At 40.9% G+C, this 11,174-nt stretch overlaps 1 protein-coding gene across 3 annotated transcripts in view; it reads right to left on the bottom strand.

The window, feature by feature from the left end:
* Positions 1-8,568: 8,568 nt before the first annotated feature.
* Positions 8,569-11,174, bottom strand: part of PARG (poly(ADP-ribose) glycohydrolase) — a 67,300-nt gene continuing 64,694 nt past the window's right edge. For all 3 annotated transcript variants that reach the window (XM_072130002.1, XM_072130000.1, XM_072130001.1), the window contains one exon: positions 8,569-9,379. In XM_072130002.1, the coding sequence (XP_071986103.1) occupies positions 9,270-9,379 (110 nt within the window). In that variant the 3' untranslated portion in view covers positions 8,569-9,269. The remainder of the gene's footprint in view (positions 9,380-11,174) is intronic.

Genomic DNA, 11,174 nt, shown 5'->3' with positions numbered 1-11,174 from the left:
AAATTTTTTACACGTTACATAAGATGGTAATGTAGTACTCTTACTCATTCTCTCTGTTAAAATATGAGTACAATTTCCTAAGAATAGTTGTTGACCTCAAAGTAAAGCAGGTCAAGCAATTATGGATGAAAATGTCATTTTGTTTGTGTGACTCCTGTTTTATGACAGAGATGAAGTTAAAAACCTCCTGTTTCTGGCATCTTATTAATTCTACTCTTTTTGTAGGCCCCTAAGGCAACCGCAAGAGAAATGGCAGAAAACTTCTGCAGAATAATTACCTTAGTGCATAAGCAGTTAGCTGATAAACAAGACTCATGCTCCGCTAATGGGATTTGTTTGGTCGGGTTGTTTGCCTTTGTGAAATAACATGAGGGTTTTATGATTACCCTAATTTATTTAAATGACATTTTACTTATGCCCAATCAATATCAATGGGAGATTTGTTATTTCTTACAACATTTACAGAGGGAAACCTCTAGAAGTAGAGCTATATTTGGCATCAGAAATGATTGGAGCAGTGGGTGAATTTTTTTCATGTTGCTTAAATTTTTTTTGTAAAATTTGGAGAACATACAATAAGGATACATGCCATGTATAGCACGTTTCTCTAGTCAAGACTAAGAAACAAGCGGACCCAGTAATTAGATGCTTCAGTTGTTGTGTTGCTTCAAGCCTTGTGTTTGAATTCTTGCAAACTCTTGCAGCCTTTGTTTGCTATACTAATTGTGGCCCAGTTGTAATGTCCACTTCAACATCCACTGTTACTAATGAATTAGTGTACTTAGTTTTAGCACCCAATATGTTAATTAAACTCTCTACTGTCGGGGGGGGGGGAGGAACCTAGGTTAGCTATTGTTGTTCATGACAATCCTCCTTACAGCATATCTTTCTAGAAGTATATCGAGAAACTAACAGCAGTGAATGCTTTGAAATACCGGGCCAGAGAAAAATGGCAAACTGTTCAGAATCAGCAAAGACACAACCATTATAGGATACAAAAAGTTGAAGTTGTTGTAGGAGGTTAATGTTCATCTATACAGAGATCAGTATTTGGTCAGTATATCTGGAGAAGAATTCTTGGAAGACCCACTGACACACACAACAATTAAGACTACCTGCAATCACTATTTTTCCAGATTACTCTGATGGACAGCCGGTGTGATCAGGGCGTAACTAGGAGAGGCGCGGCTTCATAACAGTCTTCCGAATGGGGCCCTCCTTCCCCCATAAAAAATATATAGATTTGTACACTCACACAAATAAGTTAGAATTACATACATTTATAAACTCATAAATACATATATTTATATACTTTACGGTATACATACACAAACCGCATATTCACATCATATACACATATAAAAGAGTAAGCCTCACATAACTAGCACTTTTATTTGAGGGGTTAAGTTATTCACCTTATTCTGTGAAAGTTCTTTCCAAGTCGTTTTCTGTTCATTAGCCACATTGCACAGTTATAACAAGCATTGGCTTTTGTCCCAGATTAGTTTGGTGTAGGCCTAAATCCCTTAACGGACATACAGTAAAGTCAACTGGACTTCACTACAACTGGATGATGAGGTCCCCAACTCTGTGTACTGCTGCCAGCTAAACCAAGTGGAGGTACCAGGGGCTCTGTCAAGGAAAGAAAGGCCAAGGTCTGGTTAGACAGAGGTCAGAGTTAACATATGAGCCAAAGGTCAGGACTGGCTAAGTCTCATTATTACGAGGCCTGTATTAAGAAGGTACAAATATCTTAGATCAGACCAAGCTGATGTTGCTATTCTTAACTCCCTTAACTTCTGGAATTTCTGAATATATTTCTAAATACAATATTATGATAAAAGCACATTTTCAGATCAATGGAGTAAACTGTTATTATGGCCTAGGGACAGCCCAGTTTACAGAGAATTGATGGCTCTACATTGAAATAATAAAGCCATCACGCAGTATTGCCTCTGGTCTGTCTTTTAGGTCACACTCACTTAAGTCCTGACATATAAATGGGGGAATAAATAAGAAAGTGAAGCATGAAGGCTGTAAGGTATTTTATGTTATGAGCGACTCTTCACTCCATGACCAGGGATTGCAGTGTATTCTTGTGCAATATATTTCTATATGGCTAGATACCTATTCATAGTTTTAAAGTCTCGGCAATAATTAATTGGACGTTTCCAAATGTGGCTCATATATTTTACTCAGGGAAAATCCCAGAAGCCAGGCTAAGATTTACACCCATTGGTCCTTGTAGGGTCGGATCTATTTTCCTAGCAGTTATTGCGGAATGACATCAGCTATTGGAGTGAAATGACTTATTGCAAGACAGTCTATTTGCAACTGGAACAGATTGATTGGAAGCGCTTCTGCTAAATGCTGCAATATCTGGGCAGCAATAATGTTAAAGAGGGACCTTGAACTATATCTGGGAGTTGATTAAATGTATCATGAATAGCCAAAGAATGTAGCAAATGAAAAGACTGTCAGGAAACCAAACGAATGGATCAAAAGTCCTTCCCTTAAGGTTAATTTAAAGCAACTCTCTTAAATATCATTACAATATATTGCTGGTAAACAGGACTACAGGAAATCAATAGAAGGATGACCAGATAACTGGAGATGGAGTTTGGTAATGAAATTATACTGCTACATTGATAAATTAGGCTCCATCCTCAAGTGATAAATGGATGGTCATGCACCTGGGTCCTTGGAAGGAAGCAGCAGGTGCAAAGACTTCTATCACTGCATATAACATGACATGGATAAAGACACAAAAACAAAATGCACAATCTTTAGAAGCCGCAGGCCAGGGGCGTAACAAGGAGGGGCAGGGCCCCAGAGCAGACTTCTGAATGGGGCCCCTTTCCCCAGAAGATAAACATATTTGTAACCTCAGACATCTATACACTTACACAGATGTTCCAATAGCTGCTGACTACATGGAGAAAGTACTTGGCAGAGATGAAAAGATCCCCAAGTCATGTCTTCCCCGACATTTCTTATCAGAGCACTGTTTGCACTGTTATATAGAGTACATTTATATTGTACAATGTGCAGTATAATATGTATGTAATGGTGAACATCCTCCACTCTTTAGTGGGCAGGTCATGAGTAAGAGCACGTAAGAGTGCTGGAAACGCGTTGACTTTGACCTGCATACCTGTATGTTGCTTATGGATGCCATGAATTGCCCAATAAAGGCTTAAAGGTTTTACTTTGCAAAAGAGCTGAATTCGTGAGTTTTTGGTCAGATGTTGGGGCCCCCTGACACTGCCGGCCCCATGGCAGCTGCTATGGCTGTTACCGCTGTAGTTGCGCACCTGGCCTTAAACTGCCCAATACATGATGCTAAAGCTTTATATTTACAACATTGTATTCACACGATTTATCTACTCAAATTACTTAGCATTTACGATGATGACGGTAAAAGCAAAAATGTGCAATGAAAGGACTTTCTCAGCTACTAGCTCACATATAATCTGAATATATAACCATGTAGGTGAAAAGTCCTGCCACATAAGCATATATTTCAGTATTATTAGTGCACCAATCCATGCCGGTACACTGGAACCAGTGTATGTCAGAGCACAAATTGTGGCCAGATAACAGCCCCATGAAGGTCTAGGACACCCAGTCTTGGAGAGCAGCTGCAGCTCCTTTGGTTTGCTTTTTTTTGGGATGGGAACAAGGAATAACACTAAGTCTTCTTTGCAGACACCTTTATACATGCGTATGGCATGTATCCTTACATAATTTCAGATTTTCTACATTATCTCACATTAAGAACAGCAGGTTAACAGAAAGTCTCTGTTCACCTTCCCTTATTTTATAAGCGAATTCAAGCATTTAATAACATAATGTATCCTCCCTCTCTTCAAAATAAGTACTTACCATGGACAGAATCTTTCCAATGTCTTCATTTAGGGTTTAATATGCTATTTGATGAATACAGGGGATGGATAGTCTTGCTTTATGCTAAAACTTGAGAATTTACATTTCACTGGAAAAAAGAGGTTTCAATCCGCACTATAATCCTTCATGTACCATGAGCACATAGAGTACCCTCGACTTTGCTTTCTTTCCATGTCATGCATTTCCTAGGGTCAGAAAGTAAGAGTTCTCCTGAAGGAGACTGCACCAATTATGGCAATATTACAGGTGTGTGGAGACTTACAGCCATTGATAATACTAGTGAATTCTGGGAAATATGCTGAAGTTTTCTATGCATTTCTTGGAACCCTCATCTGTAGTAAATCTTAATAAGGCTTATTTTGGAAATTGTGTTCAGTCAGTGACACACAAACCACCAGGATTCTGCATTTGACTACAATAGACTGATACTACCCTGAGGATGAGGGTCATATATAATGCCCAGGACCCTGCATTACAATCACTGAATTGATATAATTACAGTAAATCTGTCAGGAGGGTGGATTGTGATTTGACTCCCCTTTCCTGTCAAGTTCACAATCTCTCTAAATTACGGCATCTAGCTCAGTAATGTTTCCCTCACTGACTAAATGTGAAGAATACGAAGAAGGGGAAGCTAAAGTCAAGTTCTACATTTACAGAACTAAAAAGCCCTGTCCACATTAGAGAAAAGTTTAAGTATCACGATTAAGCCTTCGGACAAAGGTGGTAACATCATAGCCATGGAGGCAACACAGTACCAAACAATGTGCGAGACCCTACTGATGGATAAATCCAGTTATGCGATTCTCTCCCAAGATCCAACAGAATCCCTCCTCAATGAACTTCGAGACATTGGGGGTCATTTACTAAGGGCGTTTTTCGCGTTTTTTTACTCGAATATTTCCGATTTGCGCCGATTTCCCCTGAATTGACCCGGGATTTTGGCGATCGGATTGTGGCACATCGGCGCCGGCATGCACGCGACGGAAATCGGGGGCGTGGCCGAACGAAAACCCGACGGATTCGGAAAAACCGCCGCATTTAAAACAAAAAATGTGTCGCGGAGCTTGCACTTGCCTTCACTCAGCCCAGCTCGGTGTATTCCAGTGCATTCCAGGGAACTTCGGCGCAGCAGCGTCACCTGGTGGACATCGGAGGAACTGCCTTAATAAATCCGGACCCAGTCCCGAATCCAGCGCAGAGAACGCGCTGCTGGATCGCGAATGGACCGGGTAAGTAAATCTGCCCCATTATCTTGCCAGCCCTGGAAGACAAGCTCATATCCAAGGATGAATACGATTTTCTCATGCCAAAACATCCGGAGGTTGCTACTTTTTACGGACTGCCTAAGATCCATAAAGGCACAACCCCACTGAAGAGGAGACCAATTGTGTCTGGACTGCAGTCCCTGTGTAATAACCTGGGTACATATATTGATCAAATATTGGCCCCTAATGTCACCTCACTCCCCTCATATACACGGGACACGACGGACCTGTTGAGGAGACTAGATGGACTGTATTTATCCACACATAGCTTGCTTGCCTCAATCCCTCATGAGTTAGGACTTAAAGCCGTCAAGTTCTTTCACTATAGGGCTCATAACAATTTTGTTTTACAAATACTTGAATTTACACTCACTCACAATTACTTTACCTTTAACGGTAGGTGGCTCCACCAGCTCGGGGACACGGCAATAGGGAGTGCTTGTTCCCCCAGCCGTGCCAACTTGTCACTGGGCTGGTGGGAACACAACTGTGTTTCCAATGAGGATTTTGGACCCCGTGGGATTGAATTGGCCTCCCTATGGATATAGATGATATTTTCATTACATGGGAGGGCACCTGGGACTCAAGTTCACATTTGAGACACATCATAACAGGATGTGAGATGTGAGGATAACCAAATCCCCCACTGGAGAATTACAGACCACCATCTACCGAAAACCCACTGCCACCAATTCACTGTTAAGATGGGAATCCCACCACCCTCCGGCACTTAAGAGGTGGATTCTGTTCGGACAGTACCTGCGAATATTCAAGAACTGTTCCACCCAACAACAATTTCAAAAACAGGCCAGGGACTTGAGAGAACGCTCAAAGCAGCACGGTTATCCCGACTTTGTCCTAAAGAAAGCGTATCAAAGAACAGTATCACTTGAATGTGCCACCCTGCTTACTCCCAGACCCAAGCCCAAGACCGACTCTCTTATTCGTCTTATTGGCACTTTCGATGGGGCATCCAGTCAGATTAGGGACATCTTTGCAAAACAATGGCATATCCTCAGGATGGACACTGACCTAGCCCCACATTTATCAGCGTTCCCCAGCATTACATACAGACGTAATATTAGAATACATTGGTAAATCCTTCAGAGAGTTTCGCCTGGGAGACATCAGAAATGGGCGTGATAAACCCTTATCCTGACACATTAATGAGACTCATAATGGAGACAGTATGGCAGTATATGGGGATTTTACTACTCATACATTACCATGTGCTGCCTGCACGCCGCTGTCTTTTTGATGCCACACTCCCTCTATGTTTCACAGACTTATTTTGAGTAAAGCTTTGATAACAGCGATAGCACAGATAATACTGTACTGAGATTTCCTATCATTTCAAAAATGATTCATGAGCAACGTAGTCCAAATCTACTAATTTTTCAAATTGTATCATCTATAAAAATCATTATTATGAGGTGGGGGGATATTTTACTAATTTTTCTGTAAGAGATTATGAGGAAAAGGTAAAGTATATGTAAAAAAACATGTCTTCAGCCATAGGTATCAGCACAGGGAACACGAAGTGTGATTACCACACATTTCCGGGGACCTGTTTGAAACCCCTCTCTGTTCAGCTCATTGGCTTTCTAATTTATTTATGAGCAGGAGAATAAAAAGCGTAATTGAGAAGAGAAATTTACAGGTTTAATGGGAAAAATGGCGAGCAAAGACATTCAGTCATTGGCCCAGATATATCACTGCGTCTTTGCACTAAGAAGAACGACTTTGGAGTTGGCACATATATTTATTAAGTGTTTGAGCCACTTTTGTGTTGCAGCTACACTTTTTCCAACACTTTAGAAAACTGTGCACCTCAAAAGGGCGCTAGTGCTTAGTCGGAGTTTGCGCCACATTTATTACGGATGTGTGCCCCAATTTTGCAGCATGAAGCAAAAAAAAAAAGGTGCAACTGTGCAAATCCTGAAAATAGATCAGATTCACCAAGAGCGAGCGACTCTATTGGATTATATGGTGCAAAGTGCACATTAGGGAGGAAAACTGCACTAAGGCAGTTTGCAACAGTTTTCATATATCTGGTCCATTAACTTTTTTTTTCTAAGGTTCTTCTTATCACAACCTTGTCACTCTTTATTGTGGCAGCATAGCGGATTTTGGACAGAAAATACAGGCCAAGTAGAAGACAGGCCAATGAAATTTTAATTAGTTGCTACCTGGAAGTGCAGCATGTGGTCGGTGCAGACTTCCCACATTGGCGGTGAACTGCAGTATTGTCAGTTTTGCTGGTGCCAAGCAGTTGGCCAGCAACTGGTGAGGTAAGGAACCTCAGTCTAGTATGTGCAGGATTGATTTTTGCCTGTTTTGTTTATTTTTTTATTCCTGCTAAATAAAACTGCACAATGTGAACAGTGTAGTTAATTGTGTGCTGTTGAAATGTGCCCATCTAAGACAGAAGTCAACAATCCCAGATGTAACCCCTTACAATAAGTATGTTTTTATGGTTTTGTCAAAATGTATAGAAATGCTAATAAATTGTTGTAGCATGATTGTATTAGTCTGTGCCATCGTGCATACAGGCAATTACGATAGGTTCTTGAGGTTTTGTTCTTAAGTTGAATTTTTATATTTTATAATTGTAGCTCCAACCAAAAAAACTTTTGTCCAAGTAATGAATGGATTTTCAAACGTTTGTGCTGTCATAGGGATAAGGATTATTAATAAAGCTTCATTACAGACACCTTTCAGCTGATCATTGCAGCCTGGGACTAATTGAAAGCATTCAGAGATCTTCACCAGAGGTTACGGTGGGGCAGGTCCGTCTGTAACTAGGGGTCGTCTGTAGGACGGGGACCGCCTGTCTATTGTAGTTTCCTCTAACGTGGTAGGGAAAAGCCGAGGGGAATCTGATGCAGAAGTGGTGGCACCCATTGCCTATTCCATGAATATGGCACTTGACCTATGAAAGAGCCAGACAGATAATGAGGATCAACCCATTGGCGATGATCATTACTTGGCATCAGTTTCCTTCTGGTTTTTCTATATCACACCAATGGAAAACTTCTGTTTGATCACTCTGGGCATATTAGGTTTCATCAACCAAATGCTCCTACATTCAAGGACCTTATCTCACAAATTAACCAGAAAACATTAATTTGGTCTTAATGTAAATTTAAATGCAATTGTCTATTAATCAGATTTTCTGTTACAGTAATAAGTTCGATGTGTGTATCCAGTAAACGTGCACTAGTGGTGCCCTTCCGACCCCCTTGACTAATGGGTATGTTGCGTTCTCCTTGAGAGCTTTGTAATGAAACTATTAATGCAGCATACACTAATATAAATTCCAGATTTTTGGGGCAGAATCATAGTCCATAATAGCAAATCCATAGGAATATGAAATAATCTTCTAAAAAAAAAATCTCTTGATAATGTTTTATTAACTGTCAAGCCTGAATACTTGGAATCAACAGAAAATATTCTATATTCATAGAACTTAACAGTAAGTGCCATTCCAACCGTAGTTTGCTTCAGCAGAGTGTTGTAAACTGTTGCACTTGAGAGGTCAGCCATGTGCAATGTAGTGCGCCACTGATCTATCCACGCGATTGTACAGAAGGGGATGAGCCCTCGGCACTACCGGTAAGCTACCCCTCTTATACCACCCAAGGTTAGGGTGTAGTCAAGACAAACTGCTGCTCATCTTAAACCATCGAACTCAGATCTGGCACCACTATGGCCATATCAAATGGACGAAGCAGTGCCAGTGTCTACAATCACACGTATAGTATGGACAATCAGTGGTTGGCATAGCACAGTAATGCACAGTCCTTGTAAGAATCTAATAAAATAATTATGAAATCTGAAATAAGAAAAAAAAAAACCTGGAAAAAAAAATATTCCAATCAAGCAAAACACATTTTAAAAACTTAACAATAGAAACACAGCCCTAGAAGGATTTCCTTTAAAAAAAAAAAAAAAAAAAAAAAGCACAGAAGACTAAATTTCATAGTTATATACACTGGTTATACTAGTCCGTATATTACACCCAGCAGTTCAGGTTAATAAAGTGGAAGAGAGCAAAGCAATGATTTTGCCAATAGAGTCATCGGACTTCGCGTCTCAGTGTTTCAAGTAGTTGTAAATATATGTATACAGCTTCATCTCTGGTCTTGAAGAGCAGTTCTTGCATTCCTTGTGGTAATAGCTAACCAGCAGCTTGTAAATATCACCTGCAAAAGCAAAATGTCACCAGTAAGGTTAAAGCTCAATGAATGCGTGACAAGAAAGCCAACAGAAGGCAATGGAGGCAACACAAAGAGAAAAAAAAAAAAAAAAGTCAACTAATGAAAAAAAATGGATAGTCAAGGATTTTAATATTCTATCTACAGGATGTCCTGCCACATGCCTACTGCATAGATAAACCCCTTAAGGACCTGGCCTGTTTGGCCTGTTCCCATTTCAGCAATATATGTTATTGTGACACACTAAAGAATGGTGAATGTGCACCATTATAAATACACTCACCGGCCACTTTATTAGGTACACCATGCTAGTAACGGGTTGGACCCCCTTTTGCCTTCAGAACTGCCTCAATTCTTCGTGGCATAGATTCAAAAAGGTGCTGGAAGCATTCCTCAGAGATTTTGGTCCATATTGACATGATGGCATCACACAGTTGCCGCAGATTTGTCGGCTGCACATCCATGATGCGAATCTCCCGTTCCACCACATCCCAAAGATGCTCTATTGGATTGAGATCTGGTGACTGTGGAGGCCATTTGAGTTCAGTGAACTCATTGTCATGTTCAAGAAACCAGTCTGAGATGATTCCAGCTTTATGACATGGCGCATTATCCTGCTGAAAGTAGCCATCAGATGTTACAGGGTACATTGTGCTCATAAAGGGATGGACATGGTCAGCAACAATACTCAGGTAGGCTGTGGCGTTGCAACGATGCTCAATCGGTACCAAGGGGCCCAAAGAGTGCCAAGAAAATATTCCCCACACCATGACACCGACACCACCACCAACAGCCTGAACCGTTGATACAAGGCAGGATGGATCCATGCTTTCATGTTGTTGATGCCAAATTCTGACCCTACCATCCGAATGTCGCAGCAGAAACCGAGACTCATCAGACCAGGCAACGTTTTTCCAATCTTCTACTGTCCAATTTTGATGAGCTTGTGCAAATTGTAGCCTCAGTTTCCTGTTCTTAGCTGAAAGGAGTGGCACCCGGCGTGGTCTTCTGCTGCTGTAGCCCATCTGCCTCAAAGTTCGACGTACTGTGCGTTCAGAGATGCTCTTCTGCCTACCTTGGTTGTAACGGGTGGCGATTTGAGTCACTGTTGCATTTCTATCAGCTCGAACCAGTCTGCCCATTCTCCTCTGACCTCTGGCATCAACATGGCATTTCCGCCCACAGAACTGTCGCTCACTGGATGATTTTTCTTTTTCGGACCATTCTCTGTAAACCCTAGAGATGGTTGTGCGTGAAAATCCCAGTAGATCAGCAGTTTCTGAAATACTCAGACCAGCCCTTCTGGCACCAACAACCATGCCACGTTCAAAGGCACTCAAATCACCTTTCTTCCCCATACTGATGCTCGGTTTGAACTGCAGGAGATTGTCTTGACCATGTCTACATGCCTAAATGCACTGAGTTGCCGCCATGTGATTGGCTGATTAGAAATTAAGTGTTAACGAGCAGTTGGACAGGTGTACCTAATAAAGTGGCCGGTGAGTGTATATTATGCTGCACATTGTATGCCATATTATGTATATAACAGGGCACTTCTTCCACAGTACACAGGATGAATCAGCAGCTCAGATAAAAAATGTCCGGGGGAGAGCAGAATGACAGGACTAGGGATCACTCATCTTTAATTCTGACCGTATACTTCCCACATGTGGTCAGCAGCTACTAGGACAGATCTGTTTATTTGTATAAATATATATATATATACATATATATATATATATATATATATATATATATATATATATATATATCGGTGCACAAA

This window comes from Engystomops pustulosus, chromosome 11, assembly GCF_040894005.1.
Source record: "Engystomops pustulosus chromosome 11, aEngPut4.maternal, whole genome shotgun sequence".
NCBI lineage: Eukaryota > Metazoa > Chordata > Amphibia > Anura > Leptodactylidae > Engystomops > Engystomops pustulosus.
This window is presented reverse-complemented; position numbering and strand designations above follow the sequence as displayed.